General features: G+C 44.9%; 1 protein-coding gene, 1 long non-coding RNA gene and 1 gene segment (V, D, J or C); 1 reads left to right on the top strand and 2 right to left on the bottom strand.

Annotated features, from left to right (window-relative positions):
• Positions 1–3,855: 3,855 nt before the first annotated feature.
• On the bottom strand, positions 3,856–5,565 carry LOC140419217 (uncharacterized). The gene is made up of 2 exons (XR_011945617.1): positions 5,337–5,565; positions 3,856–4,948 (listed from the first exon to the last, which is right to left on the bottom strand). It is a non-coding gene; the product is annotated as an uncharacterized lncRNA (long non-coding RNA).
• Positions 5,566–8,330: 2,765 nt separating this feature from the next.
• The window catches only part of LOC140419216 (uncharacterized), a 222,947-nt gene continuing 205,462 nt past the window's right edge, over positions 8,331–25,815 (bottom strand). Inside the window, exon 4 of the mRNA XM_072503003.1 lies at positions 8,331–9,267. The gene's annotated coding sequence lies outside the window, so the exon portion shown is untranslated. The remainder of the gene's footprint in view (positions 9,268–25,815) is intronic.
• LOC140419214 (Ig heavy chain C region-like) overlaps positions 18,879–25,815 on the top strand; it is a 25,581-nt gene continuing 18,644 nt past the window's right edge. The window contains 2 exon segments of the C gene segment in view: positions 18,879–18,972; positions 19,101–19,472. Coding sequence covers positions 18,915–18,972; positions 19,101–19,472 — 430 coding nt within the window.

Below are 25,815 nucleotides of genomic sequence, written 5' to 3'. Positions count from 1 at the left end.
CAATTGTAAACCTTGCCCTGTTGCACGTACCTATCCCTCTCCATTACTAAAGTGAAAGGCACAGAATTGTGGTCACTATCTCCAAAATGCTCCCCCACTAACAAATCTATCACTTGCCCTGGTTCATTACCCAGTACTAAATCCAATATTGCCCCTCCTCTGGTCGGACAATCTACATACTGTGTTAGAAAAGCTTCCTGGACACACTGCACAAACACCACCCCATCCAAGCTATTTGATCTAAAGAGTTTCCACTCAATATTTGGGAAGTTAAAGTCACCCATGACTACTACCCTGTGACTTCTGCACCTTTCCAAAATCTGTTTCCCAATCTGTTCCTCCACATCTCTGCTGCTATTGGGGGGCCTATAGAAAACTCCTAACAAGGTGACTGCTCCTTTCCTATTTCTGACTTCAACCCATACTGCCTCAGTAGGGTGATACTCCTCGAACTGCCTTTCTGCCTTTCAGAAACACAAAGGCAGGTTGTGAAATTGAGCTGAATGAATCTGGTCATTTGTGGGGCCGGCACTGGGAAAAAGTGACCATGAAAACTGCTGGATTGTCATAAAAACCCAACTGGTTCACTCATGTCCTTCAGGGAACCTGCCACCCGGTCTGGACCTACAGATGACACTAACCTCATGTCAGAAAGAGAGAGGGGATGAGGCGGGGGGGGGGGGGGGGGGGGGGGTGTTCCGGGGAGTATTTTATATTCTTACAACTCCAACAGATCTTTGATAGAATCACCCAAACTCGGAACCTCCACCCAGAAAAACCAGGACAATAGTTTTTAAATTTAGGTACCCAATTCTTTTTTCAAAAAAATGGTCAATTTAGCGTGGCCAATCCACCTGCCCTGTACATCTTTTTGTTGTGGGGGTGAGAGCCACGCTTACACGTGGAGAAAGTGCAAACTTCACATGGAGAGTGACCCGGGGCCGGGATTGAACCTGGGTCCTCGGCGCCGTGAGGCAGCAGTGCTAACCACTGCTCCACCCTGCCGCTCAGAACAGGTGTATGTGAAAACTATCACCTCTAAGTTTCTCACAAAGTCACATTCATCCTGACCTGACTGGCATCCAGAATAGAATGAGCAGAAATTTCCTTCAAGTAAATATTGAGAAGATCAAAGCCAATGTCTTCAATCCCTTCCACAAACTCCACTCCCTTCCCATTGACTCCATCCATCTCCCTGGAAACTGAACCAGACAGATCACAACGCCAGTATAATATGTGACCCTGAGATAAGCTTAACCACAATCTACACCATCTCCACTCCAGCTCAAACTGAAACAACAAAGGCTTTCACAAGGGAATTGGACAGGCCCCTGAAGAGATTAGAAGTGCTGGGCTACTAGGGAAGGGTTGGGGAATCGGACTTTCTGATTTGCTCTTGTAGAGAACCAGCAGGGGCACAATGGGATAAATGGCCTCTTCCTGTATTGTAATCATTCTATTGCAGCATAACATACAAATTAGGAGAAGTGGGTTATTCGGCCCCTCTAGCCTGCTCTGCCATTCAATATCATGGCTGATCGAAGAATAACTACAACTGGACATTTTGCCTACCCACAGTAAACTATCCCGGAGGCCAGGGACCAACCTGCACACCCAATACGTCCCCCAATACAATTCAATGTTTAATTGGTCCATCTCTATATCTAGAATAGATTCAGTGACCAATGGATGCTATAAAATAAAAGCAAAAGACAGTCGTTGCTAAAAATCTCAAATACAAAGAGCAAACACTGGACAAACTCAGCAGGAACTTAAGCAAGGATTCAGGAGGGCTAAAAGAGGTCACGAAAAGTCATTGGCAAACAGGATTAAGGAAAAACACAAGGCTTTTTATACATATATAAAGAGCAAGAGGCCAGGGAAAGGGTTGACCCACTCAATTACAGGGGAGGGAATCTATGAATGGAGCCAGAGGAAATGAGCGACGTACTAAATTAGTACTTTGCATCAGTATTCACCAAAGATAATGACTGGGTGGATGACGAATCTGGGGAAGGGCGTGTAGATATTCTGGGTCACAGTGAGATCAAAAAGGAAAAGATGTTGGGCGCCTTGAAACCATCCAGCTCGATAAGTCCCAAGGGCCTCATGGGATCTACCCCAGAATACTGAGGGAGGCAAGGGAGGAAATTGCTGAGGCCTTGTCAGAAATAGTTGTATCATCACTGGCTACAGGTGAGGTCCCATGTTGTTCCTTTGTTCAAGAAGGGTACCAAGGATAATCCAGGATATTACAGTCTGATGAGCCTTACAACAGTGCTAGGGAAATTATTGGAGAGGATTCTTCGAGACAGGATTTACTCCCATTTGGAAGCAAGTGTACTTGTTAGCGAGAGGCAGCATGGTTTTGTGAACGGGAGGTCGAGTCTCACTAACTGATCAAGTTTTTCGAGGAAGTGACGAAGATGATTGATGAGGGTAGGTCAGTGGATGTTGTCTACATGGACCTCAGTAAGGTATTTGACAAGGTCCCTCTTGGCACTCTGGTACAGAAGGTGAAATCACACGGGATCAGAGGTGAGCTGGCAAGATGGATAGAGAACTGGCTAGGTCATAGAAGACAGAGGGTAGCAGGGAAGGGTGCTTTTCTATTTGGAGGGTTGTGGCTAGTGGTGTTCCGCAGGGATCAGTGCTGGGACCTTTGCTGTTTGTAGTATATATAAATGATTTGGAGGAAAATGTAATGGTCTGATTAGTAAGTTTCCGGATGACACAAAGGTTGGTGGAATTGCGGATAGCGATGAGGCCTGTCAGAGGATACAGCAGGATTTAGATCGTTTGGAGACTTGGGCGGAGAGATGGCAGATGGAGTTTGATCCGGACAAATGTAGGGCAGCATGGCAAGACATTGGTCAGCAGTGTGGCTTCACAGCGCCACAGTCCCAGGTTCGATTCCCCGCTGGGTCACTGTCTGTGCGGAGTCTGCACTTTCTCCCTGTGTCTGCATGGGTTTCCTCCGGTTTCCTCCCACAGTCCAAAGACTTGCAGGTTAGGTGGATTGGACAGGCCAAATTGCCCCTAGTGTCCAAAACTGTTAGATGGGGTTATTGGGTTACAGGGATAGGGTGGAAGTGAGGGCTTAAGTGGGTCGGTGCAGACTCGATGGGCCGAATGGCCTCCTTCTGCACTGTATGTTCTATGTCTATGACTTCCTTACAATGCCCTTAATAATAAAGCCTACAATACTTTCTGTTTTATTAACTGCTCTCTCTCAACAAGCACTGCCATGTCCATTGGCAAATTTAGCTCCAATGCAATTTGTTCCATCATCCAAAGATGTGGTTAGGTGGATTGGCAATACCAAATTTCCTGTTAGTGTCCAAAGATGTGTGGGTTATGGGGATAGGGTGGGGGATTGGCCTAGGTAGGGTGCTGTTTCAGAGAGTTGGTGCAGTCTCAATGGGCTGAATGGCATCCTTCTGCACTGTACAACTTCTATGGTTCTAAGCATGAGCATTGATCTAGATAGTTGTGGCCACAACACTGATCCCAGGGGCAGTCCATTTGTTACAGTGTGCCAATTTGAAAATGACTCCTTTATCCCAACTCACTCTTTGCTGTTAGTTATCCAAACCTTGATCTGTGCGAATATATCACCCCCAACACCATGAGCTCTTATCTTATGCAGTAACCTTTTATGTGGTACCTTACTGAAATCCAAACGCACAGTGTCTACTAGTTCCCTTTATCCACCCTGCTTATTATATCCTCAAAGGACTCAAGGCTCCTGGGTCTTTCTGGAGGGGAGGATAGGGAATAGAGGGGAGAGGGAGATCCCTTCAAAAGGAACTAACTTATGTTGGAAATATTAAAAAGACCTAACACACTGTGTGCTCAGCACAAAACTGATTTGACTTTTAACCGTAATATTCATTCCTATAACAGGGCTGGATTTTCTTAAACTCCGAAACAAATCCTAAAGGACAGATGGATAAACAGCAAAATTCAATCAAAACAGTTATTTGTGAGCTCGCTGGTGTCTCAGCAGGGTGGATGAGTGAGCAAATCCCTTCTGACATATGGAGCAGGTGAATGGCTTCTCCCCAGTGTGAACTCGCTGGTGTGTCAGCAGGGTTGATGACTGAGTGAATCTCTTCCCACACGTGGAGCAGCCAAATGGGCTCTCCCCGCTGTGAATACGCTGGTGTTCCAGCAGGTCAGTTGATCCAGTGAATCCCTTCCCACACACAACAGGTGAATGGCCTTTCCCCAGTGTGCACTCGCTGGTGTTTCAGCAGGGCTGAAGAATTAGTAAATCCCTTCCCACAAACAGAGCAGGAGAATGGTCTCTCTCCAGTGTGAATTCCCTGGTGTGTCAGCAGGCATGACGACCGACTGAATCTCTTCCCACACTCGTTGCAGGAAAACGGGCTCTCTCCAGTGTGAATTCGTATAGAGGTCAGATAATTGCCTGAACCCAGTCCCACAGTCAGAGCACCTGAATGGTCTCTCGCCACTGTGAATACGTTGATGGCGCATCACTTCCCCGGAACTTTTATACCAATTCCCGCAGTCTGGGCATTTAAAAGGTCTCTCATCAGAGTGAACACGCTGGTGAGCCAACAGGTTGCAAGACAGACTGAATCCCTTCCCACATGTGGAGCAGGTGAACGGTCTCTCCCCAGTGTGACTGCGCCGAAGAGTTTCCAGCTCAACTGGATATTTGAATCCTTTCCCACAGTCCCCACATGTACATGCTTTCTCCCCGTTGTGTCTGCACTTGTGGTTCAAGAGGTCAGACAATTGACTGAAGTCTCGTTCAGATGCAGAGCATGTGTTCAGTTTCTCCCAACTGCGAATGGTGCTTTCTCCTTCCATATTCAAAATCCAAAGATATTCAGGTTACGATAAATTGGGCGACTCAATCAGATCCTGTTGTGATATTTGATTCGCGTTTCCAAACTGAAAATTGTCTCTTTCTAACACCCTGTGAAATTGATTAAAACCAGAAAAAGGTGTAAGTGCCAACCTACAAAGAGACAGAGACAGGTTGTAAAATTGAGCGGAATGAATCTGGTCATTTGTGGAGCCGACACTCGGAAAAAGTGACCATAAAAACTGCTGTATTGTTGTAAAAACCAAACTAGTTCAGTGATGTTGTTTAGGGTAGGAAACCTGCCAAACTTGAGTTCATCCAAATTTCTGCTGCCATGCCCCCTGAACTGAATCCCACTCACTCACTCGTCACCCCTGTGCTCACTGATCTACATTGGGTCCCGGTTAAGCAATATCCTTGTTTGTAAATCTTGCTCCACCCTATTTCCAGCTACACAGATGTTTAAATCTTGAACCACAAATAAAACAGAAACACTTACATTCAGGTATTAATAAACGGAGTTACTCTCAGGTTTTGAAGTGAATCTTCGGTGAGTTTTTCACCTTAAAATTCTGCTTTCCTAATGTCTTGTCAAAAGTCATCACTGTCAGTCCAGGATTAAAAATTCAGAAGAGAAAAACATTTCTCTTGGTTTGAGTTTGCTTTGTGTAAATCCTCCCCTTCTAACCTCCAGTAAAAGGAGTTTCCAGAATTCTTTACTGTCAGTCTAGAAGAGAAATTCACAACATTTTCTCCTCCTGCTGACAGTACGCATGCGCACTCCTGCCCCCCCCCCCCCCAAATGTCAGTCTCCCAGATGCCCCCCCCCCGGATTAAACATTAGATTCTTAATTTTGTTCTGCCATCTCCACAGGGTGTTTATGGAGCCTCCACGTCCATTCCGCCACCTCAATCACCCTCCTCTAATCAGCCGTTATTTACTCGTTGAGGCATTTCCCATCCATTAGCAGATTGAGATCAACGAGTCAGAAATTCTCTCTCCTGGTCACTGGGACCCTGAAGCCCCGCCCACTCCACTACGTACAACAAATAGTCCCGCATGCGCACTGCTCCTGCTGAAACAAGATGGTTTTTAAACCTGGGCCTATTCTCAGGAAAAAGCCTCCGAGCTACAAACTCCGGACCTGCGGGATCATATTTGGGATTGGGGCCCATCCCGGGTGTTTATGAAGCCTCCGCTCCCTCACCTCCCGGCTCCATTCCTCCCTCCGCCCCGCCCCGCCCGCTCTCTCCCATTAACAAAAACCTCTCCCGCACTCACCCGCCTCTGAGCAAGGTGACACTGCGCATGTTCCGGAGAATTCAGCACTGCGCCTGCGTATTGGCCTCTCTCAGTGAATAGGGCACATTCACCCCCGCAGGGAATGTTGGGTAACAGCAGCGCCATTGAAGTATCCAAACAGAAGGAAACAAATTTAGTTACGCAATTCAAAGAAATTAATAAATACAACACCTACAGTCTTGTGAATATCTGCGCTGTTGTATTCCATTCCTAAAATACCTTTATTTTCTTGTCGGTACATGATTAGTTTTTAAAAACGTTTTCCAACTTTTCCCTGACTCCTCTCAGGGTGCTAAGTCTGTCTGCGTCAATCCCACAGTCACTGGTTCCTCTCCTTCTCTATTAACTGATGCTGAACTGCAATTCAATGAGGAAAAATATGAGTTGTTCATTTTGGAAGAATGAATGAGAAGGCGGATTCTTGTTTAAATGGTGAGACTGCAGAAAGCTGTAGCCCAAAGGGACTTGGGGTTCTTGAAGCTCAGAAAGCTAGCATACAGGAGCAGAAGGAAATAGGGAAGGCAAATGTGATGCGGGTGCTTATTCAAGGGAGATTTGGACCCCTCATTTAAGGAAAGATATATCATTGAAGGCAGTATAGAGGAGATTTACACCAATGATCCCGGGTATGGAGACGTTTCCATATGAGGAAAGATTAAACAAGTTGAGTCTGTACTCCTAGGAGTGCAGAAGTATGAGAAATGATATGACTAAAACATATAAGAGTTTTAGAGGGTTAGACAAGGTAAATATTGGGTGGATGTCCTTGAACATTTTCAGGACTGAGAGCAATAGGTTTTTAATAATTAAGGGAAATCAGGGTTAAGGAGAGAAGGCAGGAAAATGGACTTACTGTTGGATCAGTCATTTTTTTATTAAATGGAGGAGCAGGCTTGAAAGGCTGAATGGCTTACTACTGTTCCTGTTGAATATTAATTATTCTATGGAACGATACAGCACAGATGGAAACTATTTGGCCCATTATACCAGTGCTGGCTCTTTGGAAGATTCATCCAATTAATTCCACAGTCATAATAATGATAATCTTTATTATTGTCACAAGCAGGCTTACATTAACATTGCAATGAAGTTACTGTGAAAAGCCCCGTGTTGTCACATTCTGGCGCCTGTTTGGGTACACTGAGGGAGAATTCAGTATGTCCAATTCACCTAACAAGCACGTCTTTCGGGAGCAAACCCACAAAGGCACGGGGAAATCGTGCAGACTCCGCACAGTGACCCAAGACAGGAATTAAACCCGACTCCCTGGCGCTGTGAAGCCACAGTGCTAACTCTGTGCTAATGTGCCGCCCATTGAGTAACTATGATTAACACAAACTGATTTGACTTGATTTTTATTCAGAATTTAATTTCTTACAACAGGGTTGGAGTTTATGAACATCATAATAATAATCTTTATTATTGTCACAAGTTGGCTTATAATAACACTGCAATGAAGTTACTGTGAAAATCTCCTAGTCGCCACATTCCGGCCCCTGTTCGAGTATACAGAGGGAGAATTCAGAATGTCCAATTCACCTAATAAGCACATCTTTCGGAGTTTGTGGGAGAAACAGACCCCAATGAATATGGTTCAGTCCAGGCTGTGATTCGCAAAACAATCCAATCACTGAAGTTACTTGTGAACTTGCTGGTGCATCAGTAGGTTGGAATCTGAGTGAATCCCCTCCCATACTGGGAGCAGGTGAATGGCCTCTCCATTGTGTGAAGACGCTGCTGTCCAGTGAGGTGAGACGATTGGCTGAACACAGACTTTTGAGTGGTAAGCTGCTGATTGGGCGGCACAGTAGCACAGTGGTTAGGACTGTTGCTTCACAGCTCCACGGTCCAAGGTTCGATTTCTGGCTTGAGTCACTGTCTGTACAGAGTCTGCACATTCTCCCCGTATTTCCTTGTGTTTCCTCCGGGTGCTCCGGTTTCCTCCCATAGTCCAAAGATGTGCAGGTTAGGTGGATTGGCTTGACCATTTTGAATTGCCCTCACTGTCCAAAAGGTTTAGGTGGGGTTACTGGTATACGGGGTTAGGGTGGAGGTATAGGCTTAAGTCAGGTGCACCTTCCAAGGGCCAGTGCAGACCCGATGGGCCAAATGGCCTCTTTCTGAACTGTAAATTCTATGATACAATGAGAGCATCTGAATAGTCTCTCTTAAGATCCCCAGAATCTTTATAACAATCTTCACAGTCTGGGCATTTAAATGGTCTCTCCCAGTGTGAACTCACTGGTGTCTCAGCAGATTGGAGGAATGAGCAAATCCCTTCCTACATTGGGAGAAGGTGAACAGCCTCTCCCCAGCGTGAATATGTTGGTGTGTCTATCCCTTTCCATACTCAGAGCACGTGAAAAGCGTCTGCCCAGTGTGCGTGCACCGATGAACTACTGGCTGGGATGGCTAATCAAATCCCTTCCCACAGTCCCCACATTCCCACGGTTTCTCCCCGGTGTGATTGCATTTATGTTTCGAAAGGCCAGATGATCGACTGAAGCTTCGTCCACACACAGAACACGTGTACGGTTTCTCCCCACTGTGAACGGTGCTTTTTCCTTCCAAGTTCAAAATCCGATGATATTCAGTTTACGATAAATTCGGTGAGTGTTAGATGCTGATGTGATGTTTAGTTTCTGTTTCCTAACTGTGTGAACTCGCTGGTGTAATGCTAGGTTAGTTGACCAATTGAATCCCAACCCACACACAGAGCAGGTGTATGGCCTCTCCTGAGTGTGAATTTGCTAGTGTCTCAGCAGAGTGAATGTGTGAGCAAATCCCTTCCCACACTGGGAGCAGGTGAATGGCCTCTCCCCGGTGTGACTGCGTCGATGCATTTCCAGCTGGCATGGGTAATTGAATCCCTTCTCACAATCCCCACATTTCCATGGCATCTCCCTGTCATGACTGCAATTCTGTTCCGAAAATCCAGATGATTGGCTGAAATCTTGTCCACACACAGGACACATGGTACAATTTCTTCCCGCTGTGATCGGTGCTTTTTCCTTCCATGTTCAAAATCCAATGATGTTCAGGTTACGATAAATTGGCTGTCTCCATCAGATTCTGATATCATGTTCGATGTCAGTTCCCCAATTGCAAAGCCTCCCCTTGTAATACCCTGTGAAATTGATTGAAAATAGAAAAAAGGGAGTGAGGGAGAATCCACAAAAAGGCAGGTTGTGAACTTGATCTGAATCAATCTGGTAATTTGTGGGTCCGGCAACAGGAAAATGTAACCACAAGAACTGCTGGATTGGCATAGAAACCCAACTGGTTCACCTCTATTGGAGTAGAGAGAAAGTGAAAGGGACTGTGGGAGGAAACCGGAGCACCTGAGGAAACCCCCACAGACATGGGGAGAACATCCAAACTCCACTCAGTCACCCACGGTCGGATTTGAACCCAGGTTCTAGCACTGTGAGGCAGTAGTGATATCCCCTGTGCCACCCCGTTCTTTCTTCTCTGCCGCTGCTCTGCCTCATCAGTAAGACATTGGGACAGTTTGATGGACGGTGTCTCCATTCTGAATAATGGGTAACAAGCTCCTCCCAATGGGGAGTTGGTGTTGGTTATCTACAATGTTGTAAGGGGGCTGGTTAGAGGGGCTGGTTTAGCACACTGGACTAAATCGCTGGCTTTGAAAGCAGACCAAGGCAGGCCAGCAGCACGGTTCAATTCCTGTACCAGCCTCCCTGAACAGGCGCCGGAATGTGGTGACTAGGGGCTTTTCACAGTAACTTCATTTGAAGCCCTGCTTCAAGGATAGGTCTTATGAGGAAAGGTTGAGGGAGCGAGGGCTTTTCTCTTTGGAACGGAGGAGGATGAGAGGCGACTTAATAGAGGTTTATAAGATAATGAGGGGGATAGATAGAGTGGACGTTCAGAGACTATTTCCTCGGGTGGATGTAGCTGTTACAAGGAGGCATAAGATTCAAGGTAGGAGATATAGGAGGGATGTCCGAGGTAGGTTCTTTACTCAGAGAGTGGTTAGGGTGTGGAATGGACTGCCTGCTGTGATAGTGGAGTCGGACACTTTAGGAACTTTCAAGCGGTTATTGGGTCGGCACATGGAGCACACCAGAATGACAGGGAGTGGGATAGCTTGATCTTGGTTTCGGACAATGCTCGGCACAACATCGAGGGCCGAAGGGCCTGTTCTGTGCTGTACTGTTCTATATTCTATGTTTAAGAGAGGATTTTCAAACAGGAAACACAAACCAAATATCACATTAAGATCCAACAGTGTCACTCAATTGATCAGGACCTGAATATCCTCAGACTATAAATGTCGAATGAAAAATGTTTGTTCTGTTTGTGGGAAAATATTTCAGACATCAGTGTGACTGGAAAAGCACCGAGACACACACGCACCTGAGTGAGAGTGTTCCAGTGGACGGACTGTGGAAAGCTTTAACCAGTTACAGCCTGAAAAAACACACCATTCACTAAGGGGAGAAACCATACACGTGTTCTGTGTGAGGACCAAACTTCACTTGATTGTCTAAAGAGGAAACAGACAAAGGCACTGACTCCATGGCGATACTGTCGAAACCGTGGGGTATGATTTTCGCTTAGGGGGTTTCCAAAATGTGACAGGTCCCCTGTTCATATCCCGGACGAGCTCTGCAAAGCACTTGACTGGGGAGGTGATGGTGTAATGGTATTGTCACTGGATGAGTAATCCCGAGACCCAGCACAATTCTCTGAGAATGCAGGTTCAAACCCCACCACGGCAGATGCTTCATCGTGGCTTGTATTTGAACTTGAATCCAATAAATCCGGGGAAGCACAGTAGCACAGTGGTTAGCACAGTTGTTTCACAGCTCCACTGTCCCAGGTTCGATTCCCGCTTGGGTCACTGTCTGTGCGGAGTCTGCACGTTCTCCTCGTGTCTGCGTGGGTTTACTCCGGATGCTCCGGTTTCCCCCCAGTCCAAAGATGTGCAGGTTTGGTGGAGTGGCCATGCTAAATTACTCTTAGTGTCCAAAAGGGTTAAGTGGGGTTACTAGGTTATGGGGATAGGGTGGAGGTGTGGGCTTGAGAAGGGTGCTCTTTCCAAGGGCCAGTGCAGACTCGATGTGCCGAATGACCTGTTCTGCACTGTAAATTATGTGGTTGTGGAAGTTCGATGTTAAACAGTTTAGTGAGAATTGGGTCAAAGGAGCAAAGGCTAAGTCTCACAGACAAGATGAGCACTGAGAGAGCATGATGGGACACAGCAGGAAAAGAGGAGAAAGATATGAGTTCAGAATTTGGACAAGGAAGGTCTTCGAGGCAGTTTTACTGAGTGGTTTAGTGGAAGAGGAGCTGTAGAATCAGCTGATCGGATTGTTTCACTGGGTGAGGTTTGCCAGTACTTCCTGTTGGCTGGATCTTCCAGTTCCACAGATCTCTCGCTCTGCTGTTCCGGTTCATTGGTTGTCTCATTGGGTTCGCTGTAGGCCTCTTGGAGTCTGTGGAAAAACTCCCAGTGCCTCATTTGCCTGATGAATTCCCTGGAGCGGAGAAACTACGACATCTTCTTCGCAGCCTTCAACACGTCATCGATGAAGACCAGCATCTTGCCAAGGCCATCAACACTGTTTGCCTCCAAACAACCGCGGAACCTCAAACAAACCATTGATTGCAGCAAACTACCCAGCATTCAGGAGAACAGCGATCATGACACCACACAACCCTGCCATGCCAACCTCTGCAAGACGTGCCAGATCATCAAAATGGGTACCACCATTACACGTGAGAACTCCAGCAGTCAAGGGCATTCAACCTCTGATCTTCGGGTAAGCGTTCGGCCTTCAGGATGTGCGACAACGCAGAATGGCCGAGCAGAAACTGATGTCAAGTTCCGCACACAAGTACGGCCTCAACTGGGACCCTGGATTCATGTTACATTACATGTGCTTGCGAAATCCTACCAACTGTCCTGGCTTGAGACAATTCACACCTCTTTAACCTGTGATTATCCCTCTCTCCAGTCACACCGTATGGACCTGTAAAGACTTAATTACCTGCAAAGACATGTATTCAAAATACCATTTTGCATCATTGAATTTTTCTACATATGTGTTTGTGGAACCCACATCTTCATTCACTTGAGGAAGGAGCTGCACTCCGAAAGCTAGTGATTCGAAACAAACCTGTTGGACTTTAACCTGGTGTTGTAAGACTTCTTACTGTGCCCACCCCAGTCCAGCACCGGCATCGCCACATCATAAATGAGAAGCATTAAATGCTTCTGCCAGTTTCGAACCAGGCACCTTTGGCGGGTTAGGTGAATGTGATAACCTCCATGCTACAGAAACAGCTGGTAGCACAGTACCAATGGACCTGTGCAACGTTCAACTGCACAGTCTTGGGAGGCCAGGTCACCTATTACATGAAGACAGCTGTTCCTTTAAAACAGATGTCTCAACTTGTAAGACCATAAGATATCAAACTTATATTGAACTTTAGCATTTGTTCAGCAAATATCTAACGGAACAATGCTCTCTGTTCAATCATTCATGCATCATTCTTATCGTCCACCAATTTTACTCAATATGTTTTGTTATTCGATGTAGAATGTCAGTATATTTATTTGTTATATATGACTTCATTTTGAATTGAATAGCTCTCGAGTCTTCACTCTGAAATATACACCATTGAATTGCAAACATGACGACCAAGAAAAGAAAGCGTTTCACTGGGTAACAGAAATCCCATGAATCATTGTCGAGTTTGACCTCAGACAGCTTTTGAACAAAGTCAAATATAGTTAAATGGAAGTTACTTGAGAATTATATGTTGCTTATATTTGACCACTCTGTGTTTTGGTGTGAAATGTTCTGCAGCCTAAATCCCGTTCATGTATAAGAAAGGAGGGGTGACAGCAAATCCGCACTGAGCCTGGATTTCCTCATCTCCCCGAGTGGCTTTTCCTGTTTCTCCATCATTAAGGACGAATCTTTCAAAAATGTGGTTGTTAAATCTCTAACATTTCCTCTAATTCAGTTACAGTATTGTTTGTGTCTGTCTATATGAGCCGTCCAGATATGTTTCGGATGGTGATTAAAATCTTAATCTACGTCTACAAAGCCATTAAATTATTTTGTGAACTGAGCAAACTGCCAAGATCCGCACTTTGTTTTTTCATGTATGTAACAATCTGTCTGGACTGTACGCAGAACAATACTTTTCACTTTACCTCGGTACACATGACAATAAATCCAATCCAAAGACAGTTTCTTACTCGTCTTCAAATTGAAAAGAGTCTTCTTAAAAATTATTCATTCATGGGAGGTGGGCGTCACTGGCTGGGCCAGCATTTACTGCTCATTCCAATTGCCCTTGAACTGCGTGTCTTGTGAGGCTATTTCAGAGGGCACTTACAAATCAACCACAACATTGCTGTGGATCTGGAGTCACGTGTAGGCCAGACCACATACGGAGAGCAGATTTCTTGAAGGATATTAGTGAAACAGATGAGTTTTCACAACAATCAAGTGTTATCATTAGACTTTTAATTCGAGACTTTTATTCAATTTCAGCATCTGTCATAGGCAGATTCGATCCCAGATCCCCAGAGCATTAACCTGGCTCTCTGGATTACTCGCCTAGTAGCAATACCATTACTCCAATGCCAAGCCCACATATTCTTGGCAGAATATGGTGTCTCGTGTTGTGTTCTGTGATCTTGTCTTGCAATGATTCTACAGAACTGCTGGTGAATTAGCCAGAACAATGATTTATTAATGTACACGTGGTAAGGCAATGATCAGAATGCTACACAGACTGTTATCACAGAGCTACATTAGACTCTCTTGGAACTACCCTTATGTGCGACTGGCCTTGTGTATGCCTGACAACCTTCTGCTGGTAGCCGAATGTCACCTGACTGATGCCTGATGCCAACTACTGGTGGGAGGTCACACTGCTGAGTACATGTAATATTATATACAGGCTTATCACCACATCTCGTAACTTCTTGAAATTATCGAGTAATTTATTTTTTCAAACATATTCTGATAGCTCTCACAGTATTTACCGAATTTGTCCAGGACTGCCTGGAAGTTGCTCTTGTTTTGCCTGTTGGAGAACTTGAACGTTTTGAAGATTTCTTCGGCTCTGGCACCGGTGAGCAGAAGCTCTGTCTTTGCAGCATCTGCCACGTATGTCGGTTGGCTGTTACCAGGAAGATTTCAAACCTTTGCCGGAATGCTCAGCAGTTTTCACGGAGATCGCCATGGCACTGGAGCCGCTTCGGATCCGGGATCTCGAACATCTTGCCTGGGTATTGTTGCTGGTTGTCACTGTACGCTGAGTTATGGCTATATGGATTGAAACAGTTCACTCTGGTACCATGTTTTGTTATGGTCTAAGCGTAGCATAAGCGGCTTCCTTGTGGTGCACTTGAAAAAGGAAGGTTCAGACGTGGAGATAACTTCAACACGTTTATTAAACTATTTACACTTCTATTACTCGGGTTCCACACGACTGTTAATCCTTCTATAGCTACTCAGACTGACTAACCAGTGTGCTACAATCCACGTGGTGGGAGTGATCTTGAATCAACCCTGTGTCTCTACTCACTGACTGTCTCCACTGGAAAGAGGAAGATCATGTGTGTTGTGTCCTTTATATATGGATTGGTGGAATGCCCTCCTGTGGTGGTGTCACCTCAGTGTGTATCGTGAATGCCCATTGGTCGTGTCCTATCTAACTGATCTATTGGTTGAGAGTCTCTGTGTCATGTCTCCGGTGCTCCCTCTAGTGTCTACCTAGTCTACATGTATTTACATTAACCCCTTGTGTATTTACAGTGATGCATATCACCACAGGCTTCACCTTCATGTGGCTCCAGTCGGACAGCAACATATCTGACTCTTCAGTTCCTTCTGTGCTGGCCCACTCAGTTCAACAGCAATTAGGAACAGGGAACACATGGTGGTCTTGCCAGTGAATCCCACATTCCATGGAAGAATAAAGAGAAAAACACAAAAATGTACATGTTTATCGACTACAAAATGTATCCCCTGTCTGATAGTCTGATTGTATTTTTATCCTACATCACAATGTTATGAGGTGTGGGAGAGATCCTCCAGCCGGCTCGTGTTGCTAAGAGAGGCTAGAAAATAGAAAATAGGAGAATGACTAGAGCGAGGGTAGGTCCGATCAAGGACAGTAGCGGGAGATTGGGTATTGAGTCTGAAGAGATAGGAGAGGTCTTGAACGAGTACTTTTCTTCAGTATTTACAAATGAGAGAGGCCATATTGTTGGAGAGGACAGTGTGAAACAGACTGATAAGCTCGAGGAGATACTTGTTAGGAAGTAAGATGTGTTGGTCATTTTGAAAAACTTGAGAATAGCAAGTCCCCCGGGCCTGACGGGATATATCCACCGATTCTATCGGAAGCAAGAGATGAAATTGCAGAGCCGTTGGCAATGATATTTTCGTCCTCACTGTCAACAGGGGTGGTACCAGGGGATTGGAGAGGTGCGAATGTTGTGCCCCTGTTCAAAAAAGGGAATAGGGATAACCCTGGGAATTACAGGCCAGTTAGTCTTACTTCGGTGATCGGCAAAGTAATGGAAAGGGTGCTGAGGGATAGGATTTCTGAGCATCTGGAAAGACACTGCTTGATCAGGGATAGTCAGCACGGATTTGTGAGGGGTAGGTCTTGCCTTACAAGTCTTATTGGAATTCTTTGAGGAGGTGACCAAGCATGTGGATGAAGGTAAAGCAGTGGATGTAGTGTACATGGATTTTAGTAAGGCATTTGATAAGGTTCCCCTTGGTAGGCTTGTGCAGAAAGTAAGGAGGCATGGGATAGTGGAAACTCTGGCCAGTTGGATAACGAACTGGCTAACCGATAGAAGTCAGAGAGTGGTGGTGGATGGCAAACATTCACCCTGGAGCCCAGTTACCAGTGGCGTACCGCAGGGATCAGTTCTGGGTCCTCTGCTGTTTGTGATTTTCATTAATGACTTGGATGAGGGAGTTGAAGGGTGGGTCAGTAAATTTGCAGATGATACGAAGATTGGTGGAGTTGTGGATCGTGAGGAGAGCTGTTGTCGGCTGCAAAGAGACATAGATAGTATGCAGAGCTGGGCTGAGAAGTGGCAGATGGAGTTTAACCCTGAAAAGTGTGAGGTTGTCCATTTTGGAAGGACAAATATGAATGCGGAATACAGGGTTAACGGTAGGGTTCTTGGCAATGTGGAGGAGCAAAGTCATCTTGGGGTCTATGTTCATAGTTCTTTGAAAGTTGCCACTCAAGTGGATAGAGCTGCGAAGAAAGCCTATGGTGTGCTAGCGTTCATTAGCAGAGGGGTTGAATTTAAGAGCCGTGAGGTGATGATGCAGCTGTACAAAACCTTGGTAAGGCCACATTTGGAGTACTGTGTGCAGTTCTGGTCGCCTCGTTTTAGGAAGGATGTGGAAGCTTTGGAAAAGGTGCAAAGGAGATTTTCCAAGATGTTGCCTGGAATGGAGGAAAGTTTGAGGGTGCTAGGCCTTTTCTCATGAGAACGGAGAAGGATGAGGGGCGACTTAATAGAGGTGCATAAGATGATCAGGGAATAGATAGAGTCGGCAGTCAGAGACTTTTTCCCCGGGTGGAACAAACCATTACAAGAGGACATAAATTTAAGGTGAATGGTAGAAGATATAGGGGGGATGTCAGAGGTAGGTTCTTTACCCATAGAGTAGAGGGCGTATGGAATGCACTACCTGTGGAAGTAGTTGAGTCGGAAACATTAGGTACCTTCAAGCAGCTATTGGATAGGTACATGGATTTCGGTAGAATAATGGAGTGTAAATTAATTTGTTCTTAAAGGCAGCATTGTGAATAACACAATTGCTTCACAGCTCCAGGGTCCCAGGTTCGATTCCGGCTTGGGTCACTGTGTGTGCGGAGTCTGCACATCCACCCCGTGTGTGTGTGGATTTCCTCCGGGTGCTCCGGTTTCCTCCCACAGTCCAAAGATGTGCAGGTTAGGTGGATTGGCCATGATAAATTGCTCTTAGTGTCCAAAATTGCCCTTAGTGTTGGGTGGGGTTACTGGGTTATGGGGATAGGGTGGAGATGTTGACCTTGGGTAGGGTGCTCTTTCCAGGAGCCGGTGTAGACTCGATGGGCCGAATGGCCTCCTTCTGCACTGTAAATTATATGATAATCTATGATTAATCTCGGACATAGTTTCGGCACAACATCGTGGGCCGAAGGGCCTGTTCTGTACTGTATTTTTCTATGTTCTATGTTCTAAAAGCTGAATAACTCTCCTTTCCTTAGAGATGGGAATAGTTCAAATAACTTAACAATTTAAAACATAAAATTATCTCCAGTACTTTTGCTGGGCAGGTTTGTTTATAAATGTTAAGAGTTTGAAGTTGGCTTGCAGCCAAGCGGTCAGTACTGAGGAAACAGATCTTTGAAAATACATCCAGATGCTTCCTGTAAAACAACATTGAACATTCGATCCTCCCTGACTGCAGACGGCAGGTTGCTGCCAAACACTGTGTGGGGCAGATTAACCTGAATATGAATGGACAAAATGGGATTTATCCATTCAAACAATAAATGTTTAATCGCAGATGAGGTAAACGTTTTAAATGGTGTTCCGTGCAAAAAAAATATTCACTGAATGTTTTGTTCACTCTGAGATTAAACACAATCGGAAAGTAGTAACCTGACCATGAATATTCTCCGAGTTGTTGATCTCCTTTAAACAGAGTCGTCTCTTATACCCGATTAGCACCGTGTTCTGTTCAGTTTAATTTATGCTGATTTCCATTATTTAACAGTCCCTCGCATTGCTGCCAATGAGTGGAGAAATGACCAGTTCATGACCTGCTTCAGTGGAAGATAAAACATTTATTCCTGTGATAGTGTTTAATATGCCATAAAGTCCTAATATCCTCTGTTCCCAACACCAGTGAATGTTAGATAGCCGGCGGTCAGTAAAATTAGCGGCAATGATTTGGATGCTGAAGGATATCTTTGCTGATCGCCCTGTCCGTTCCGATTCATTAACTTCTCTGTCAAAAGCTGATGTGAATTTTCTGTTTCTCTGTCAACTCACTGCTCAATTATCAGGCAAGCGGCTTCTTTTACCACTAATGTTCACAGGACTGTCTGAGGCTCAGGGACAGTTAGAGAAATACCAGGAGAAACATTGTGTAATGTGAGAGTTTCTTCTTATCCCCAGACCTACATTGTTTAATGAGAGCCTTCCACACTTTAAATAGAATCACTTTATTCATTCCCCGTATTTAGTTCCAGAAATCGAGAATAATTCTGCTAATAAATTATAAGTTATTGTTTTAATGGGATAAAGACTCGGAGTTGTTGCAACTTAGACAGACAGACATCTTATTCCCTGTTATTGTAATTAATCAGTTTATGTTCATCCACTTATGTTGAAGAGTACAAATAAAGGGTCTGAATTTACAATAGAATTAACTTTCATCAACAGATGCGATAATGTGATTTCACCATTAGGATGAGGAGAGATATTAAAATGAATCCATCCAGACAAACAAAAATCCCGAAACAGATAAATGTCCACTTTTACTAACATCCGATAGTAAATCTCTGGGTCCATTCTGTTGGGGGGGTGGAAGGTGGGACGTGGATCAAGTCGCCGCCTCCACCAGGGAATCAACAGGCGGCGCCTGGAAACCCGCCCCTTCTGCCGGGTATTTAAATGCCGCTCACTGGGACCCGAAACCAACAGTCCGGGAGCTGGTTTGTTCACTGAGTTCCTGACACAACCATTTCCCCCAAATGACCAGAAGGATGAGGTGGGCCATTTCTCTCAGTTTGTTGCTGACTTTCTTATCCCGTGAGTAGTTTTTATTGTCCAAGTCTCTCACTGTTACTGTCTCAGTGTTAGACTCTCTCTGGAATGTTCCAGAGTCACCAATCATTTCACCAGCATTAATCCTCGGGCTTTTTGATATATTTTTACAGGTGTCCAGTCGGAGGTTGTGTTGACTCAGCCGGAGGCTGAGACCGGGCGTCCCGGAGGCTCCCTGAGACTGACTTGTAAAACCAGCGGCTTCGATCTAGGCAGCAACACCGTGAACTGGGTCCGGCAGGTTCCCGGGCAGGGGCTGGAGTGGCTGCTTTTCTACTATAGTTCATCCAAAAACAACTACGCCCCAGCAATTAAAGATCGATTCACTGCTTCCAAAGACACTTCGAACAACATCTTCTCTTTGGCCATGACGAACCTGAAGACCGAAGACACCGCCATCTATTACTGTGTAAGAGACTACAGCAGTTATCCCTGGATATATCTCGACTACTGGGGACAGGGGACCATGGTGACGGTGATTGCAGGTAAGAACCAATCAATTATTTCATGCTGTTTTATTTCTGTCGTTGTTTTATATTTTGATCTATTTTAACAATTCATTCGTTCACTGAATTGCGGGTTTGCTGGATTCTGTATTGAGATTTTGTTGTAATGTTTCACGTGATTCTGCTGAAAAGGGTGAGAGAATTACTCTGCCTCTTGACACAAAGGTGCTGCTGAGGGATTCAGTCCCTGGTTACTGTGATTCGGTGTGTATTTTCTGAGGATGCTGTGTGGCTGGGTTATTTTAAATATCAAACGTCTGTTAAACAGTTTGGCGTTTCTGCAATGTTTAATGTCGGCGACTGTACAGGTTAGCTGGATTGGCCACGCTAAATTGCCCTTTAATTGGAAAAGCATTATTGGGCACTAAATTAACAAACTAAATCACGGTGACATTTGGTGGTTACACGTTTCAGTGTTAGAAATCGAACCCAATATTAACAAAATATTCTACGTTTCTGTGTTAATTTATTGAACGTGTTCCGCTTATTCACAATGTTGATGATATTCTTCCATATTTCTGTTTAATTATTCATTCATTTGATGACAAGCGGATCTGGTGGCTTCTAGATTGTGATTTTCTTTAAATGTTATGTTTGGTTCTGTTGAAATTGTTTTTTTGAATTGAGCTGCTTCTCCATGAAGCGAGTTTCAGTCTCTCGGTGATCTGGTATTTTTCTGCTCGATACATTGTATCTGGGTGACACTGAATAGGGAAAATGCGTGAAACGGTTTGCCGTTTCTGCATTGTTTAAACTCGGTGACACCGACTGGTTACAGGTTTTGTAATTGAATGAAAACAATATACACGTTTGGAACTACTTGACACATGATTGGAGACAGAAAACCGGCATGATTGTAGATTAAACAAAGCCATGGTCCAAAGCACCCTTTCGAATGTAAGTTATTTCTGCAATAACATCCTGGCTTTTCTGAATTATTTTTTATTTCCATGATTATGTTTGCAGTTACTTAAATAGGAGTTTAACATTGCAGTTTGGCAATTTGTGTATCCAGTTATTATATTATTTCTGTGCAGCTGCAATACTATGATTCCTTCAATGTCATTTGTAGTTGGATAGTGAGATAATTGTCAATAATCTAATCATAACCAGTTTGCTGCGATCTGCAAGTCGCTGACAGCGAAGAAATTGTTCATACGATTTTATTTGAATTGTAGGAACGTTCAAACTGCACAGGGCTGGAGACTGACCAGTAAATGCTTGAAATTCAAAGAGATTAATTTAATTACAAAAGGAGAATATTAGCTTTGCAATAAACAATAACATCCTGTCTTGCAGAGCTGTGCTGTACACAGTATAGAATTATAGAAACAATAAATGTCACATTAGAAGAATTATTAAATGGGGCAAGAACATTTCTCCTTAATTTGCTCATTATGTTGCCGTGTTGTATTGGATCTGAATGAAGTGTTTTCACTATGTTTCACACTGATTAAATTGGATCTCCTTTCTTCAAACGATATTTTTAATAATTAAATTACAGGGATTGTCTGAGTTTTTTAATCTAGGAAGCACTTTTATTGATCACAAACTGTGTACATATATAGTTTCGAGTTATGACAGTTTATCAATTCGGGAGTGCGGCTTTATCAAACAGATGGTATATTATACATGTCTGAAGGTTCCCATCCGGTTATTTAAATTTTATTGTTTACCATTGACAAAGATTTAATTAAACCCAAATTATTTAATGAAGATTCAAGCAGGAGCAGGATTTGAACTATAGAAAAACATTTTGGTATGATTTATATTATAGTACAAATCAGCTAACAAGGCAATTAATTAACATTAACAAAAACTTGCAATGCAATATTAGTACTAACTGATTCAACATAAATGACCTCCTGCAATTGAGTGACACACTGGCGCGCAATATCAAAGCTTTTGGAGAATGTTTAATTGTATCGAAAATGAATTTAGATTGCAATGCATTTTTTACTCGTGTCGAAACGGTATGGCAGGTGGAGCATTTTGTTGATTATATTTAATTAAGGAATTAGATCAAGTTAGGTAATCGCCTTTCGATGTGAATGTTTCCTGTTTTTTAAATTTATTTCAATCACCGATCTCTGTTACGGACATTAAACTACACAAAGTGCTGACGCCAATTTAGAATCCGTGCACTTTTACAACAGAAAAACTGGCGCGACACCTGGACCGACTCAGCTACCGTTGAGGAGCTAGCACGGGTGCCGCATGGAACACACTCAATTCCACTGAAAAATGGTGCAGGATACGCCGAGTCCGTGATCGACACTCTGGAGGCTGAAAAGCTGCAGCCGCACATGCACATTACAGTCCCCACACACACATATCCCAGCCAACAAGATGGCACTGGTTGTGCTGGAGCGCGACCATACAACCAGTCGGCTGGGGCCAGAGGGCACCAGCTTCAAAGTGGGCTGTTAGCTGCATGGCTGCCTTGCCAGCTGCGGCAATGGTGTACTATGTTTGTCCAACCCCCCACTGCCATGGTAGAAGTCTCATAGCCAGCGGCACAACTTTCTGCAATCTAAGGCGATGTTGGACCCCCCTCTCCCTTCCTCAGCAGCCATCACACCAGATTCACGATTTTTAAAAACACAAGTAAACCACGCCATCGGGAACGCGGCTAATTGGAGGCGGAGAATCGCGATGACCCGGGAGAGTTCTGGGTTGGGCCTGCTAATGATGTGCAAACGGTACCTACTATATGTGCGGAGTGAAACGCATTGACACCGTTTTTGAGGTTACGGAGAACCATGATTTGGCGTCAAATCGGCGCCTGTCCTGATTTTGCTTTTCGGAAGCTATTCTCTGCCAAATCACATTTCCCAATTTCGATGTCAGTTTATGGAAAATCCCACCCTCTACCTCTCGCACATACACTCGGTCACATACACACACACTGCCTCACACCCCCGTTCTCTTCCATGCTCTCACTATTTTTCTCTCTCTCCAACTATTTTCATAGAAATTTCATAGAATTTACAGTGCAGAAGGAGGCCATTCGGCCCATCGAGTCTGCACCGGCTCTTGGAAAGAGCACCCTACCCAAGGTCAACACCTCCACCCTATCCCCATAACCCAGTAACCCCACCCAACATTAAGGGCAATTTTGGACACTAAGGGCAATTTATCATGGCCAATCCACCTAACCTGCACATCTGTGGACTGTGGGAGGAAACCGGAGTACCCGGAGGAAACCCACGCACACACGGGGAGGATGTGTAGACTCCGCACAGACAGTGACCCAAGCCGGAATCGAATCTGGAACCCTGGAGCTGTGAAGCAATTGTGCTATCCCCAATGCTACCGTGCTGCCCCACGAACATTCTGTCACATAATCTCTCTAATGCATAGGCACATTATCTCCCTCTCTCACACACACTCTCTCTTAAACACATTACCAATCTCATTCAAATGCACAAACTCTCTCACTCTCTCACATAAATTCTCACTTGCACACGCTCCCTCATACACACGCTCTCTCATACACACGCTCTCCCACACACACGTGCTCTCATACAAAATCTCTTGCACACTATGCTATCTCGCATTCATGCTCTCTTGCACACATGCCTCCTCACTCACATGCTCCCTCTGACACATGCTTTCTCACATACACACACTGTCTCACACACATGCACTCACACACACTCTCTTGCACACTTGCTCTCTCACGCACAGGCTCTCTTGCACACATGCTCTCTCGCACATGCTCTCACACCCATGCTCTCACACACTTGCTCTCTGATGCACACACTCTCGTGTATATATGTTCCCTCACACACACCTCTTCTTGCACACATGCTCTCTCACACACACTGTCTCACACACATGCGGTCTCTCTCACACACGGTCGCACGCATGTTCTCTCTCATGTTCTCTCATATGCATGCTCTCTCACATGCATGCTCTCGCACACATGTTCTCTCATACACACACTCTCTCACTCATATATGCTCCTCAACACACTCTCTCACACACGTGCTCTACCACACATACTCTCTCTCACACATGCTCTGTCATACACACACTCTCTCACATGTATGTGTTCCATCACACATGCTCTTTTACACACATGCTCTCTTGCACATATGCCCTCTTGCACACATGCTCTCTTGCATACTCACGCATGCACTCTCTCATACACACTGTCTTGATCTATCTCTCGCAGAAACACACACACATTCACACGCACGCATGCACATACATATGCAGACACGCACCCGCACTCTCTCACGCACACACACTCTTATTCACACAGGTGAAAATGACTGACTTTGACATAAGGCAGCATTTGAACGAGTATGGCGTCAAGCAGCAAATACAAAAAATGGAATCGGTGGGAATCAGTGAACAATCTCTGCTGTTTGGAGTCATGACTAGCATCAAGGTAGATGGTTTCCGCTGCTGGAGGTCAATCATCTCAATTACAGGACATCACTGCAAAAGTTCCTCAGAGCAGTGTCCTAGGCTGTACCATTTTCAGTTTTTTCGCCAATGACCTTTCAATCATAAAGTCAGAGTGGGATTGTTCTCTGATGTTTGCACCTTGTTCAGCACCATTATTAACTGTGCGTATACTGAAGAGGTTTAATAAAGCAAGGTGGTGGCTGTATCCAGGCTTCTGCTAACAAGTGGTCAGTAACATTCACGTCACACAATTGAAGGAAATGGCCGCCTCCAGCAAGAATGGATCTAACCATCGCCCCTTGACATTCAACGGTATTACTATCATTGATTCCCCCACCATCAACATGCTAGGCGTTAACATGGACCTGAAAGTGATCTGGATGAGTCACATACAATTTGAGACCAGAAGAACAGATCAAAGGTGAGGAAACCTGCGGTGGAAAACTGAACTCTTGACTCCCCAAAGCCTGTCCGCCATCTAAAGATCCGCTGCAGAAGCTCATCATGTCTCCCGAGACAGCACCTTCCAAACCCATGACAGCGGCCACCTGGACAAGGACGGCAGACACATGGTCTGGAAGCTCAACTCCAAGACACTCACCATCAATACTTCAAAATATCTCGCCATTCCTTCAATTTCGCTGATTCAACACCCCGTAACTGCCTCCGACACAACACCACATGGACTGCAGTGGTTGAAGAAGGAAGCTCACCACCACCTTGGCAAGTGTAATGAGGAATGGGAAATAAATGCTGGCCTAACCAGAGACGTCTCCATCACAAGAATGATGAAATAAAACACATTCTCTCTGACACAATATTACAATAATTCTACTGGCTAAAAATTCCCATTTTCAGAAGGAAAATCCATTAAGTCGCAGAAATGTTCATTGTCCCAGTTCTGAATTGTTTTGTGAAAAATGAAATTGCACCGGTATTAAAGCAGCTGCCCAGTGATCCACACTGCTGTCTGACTGTACACAGCCAGTGTTACTGAAAGTATTAAAGCAGCTGCCCAGTGATCTACACTGCTGTCTGACTGTACACAGCCGGTGTTACTGAAAGTATTAAAGCAGCTGCCCAGTGATCCACACTGCTGTCTGACTGTACACAGCCGGTGTTACTGAAAGTATGAAAGCAGCTGCCCAGTGATCTACACTGCTGTCTGACTGTACACAGCCCCTGTTACTGAAAGTATTAAAGCAGCTGCTCAGTGATCTACACTGCTGTCTGACTGTACACAGCCGGTGTTACTGAAAGTATTAAAGCAGCTGCCCAGTGATCTACACTGCTGTCTGACTTTACACAGCCGTTGTTACTGAAAGTATTAAAGCAGCAGTCCAGTGATCTACACTGCTGTCTGACTGTACACAGCCGGTGTGACTGAAAGTATTAAAGCAGCTGTCCCGTGATCTGCACTGCTGTCTGATTGTACACAGCCAGTGTTACTGAAAGTATTAAAGCAGCTGCCCAGTGACCTACACTGCTGTCTGACTGTACACAGCCGGTGTTACTGAAAGTATTAAAGGAGCTGCCCAGTGATCTACACTGCTGTCTGACTGTACACAGCCGGTGTCACTGAAAGTATTAAAGCAGCTGCCCAGTGACCTACACTGCTGTCTGACTGTACACAGCCGGTGTTACTGAAAGTATGAAAGCAGCTGTCCAGTGATCTACACTGCTGTCTGACTGTACACAGCCGGTGTCACTGAAAGTATTAAAGCAGCTGCCCAGTGATCTACACTGCTGTCTGACTGTACACAGCTGGTGTTCCTGAAAGTATTAAAGCAGCTGCCCAGTGATCTACACTGCTGTCTGACTGTACACAGCCGGTGTTACTGAAAGTATTAAAGCAGCTGCCCAGTGATCTACACTGCTGTCTGACTGTACACAGCCGGTGTTA

This window comes from Scyliorhinus torazame, chromosome 5, assembly GCF_047496885.1.
Source record: "Scyliorhinus torazame isolate Kashiwa2021f chromosome 5, sScyTor2.1, whole genome shotgun sequence".
Classification (NCBI taxonomy): Eukaryota; Metazoa; Chordata; class Chondrichthyes; order Carcharhiniformes; family Scyliorhinidae; genus Scyliorhinus; species Scyliorhinus torazame.
This window is presented reverse-complemented; position numbering and strand designations above follow the sequence as displayed.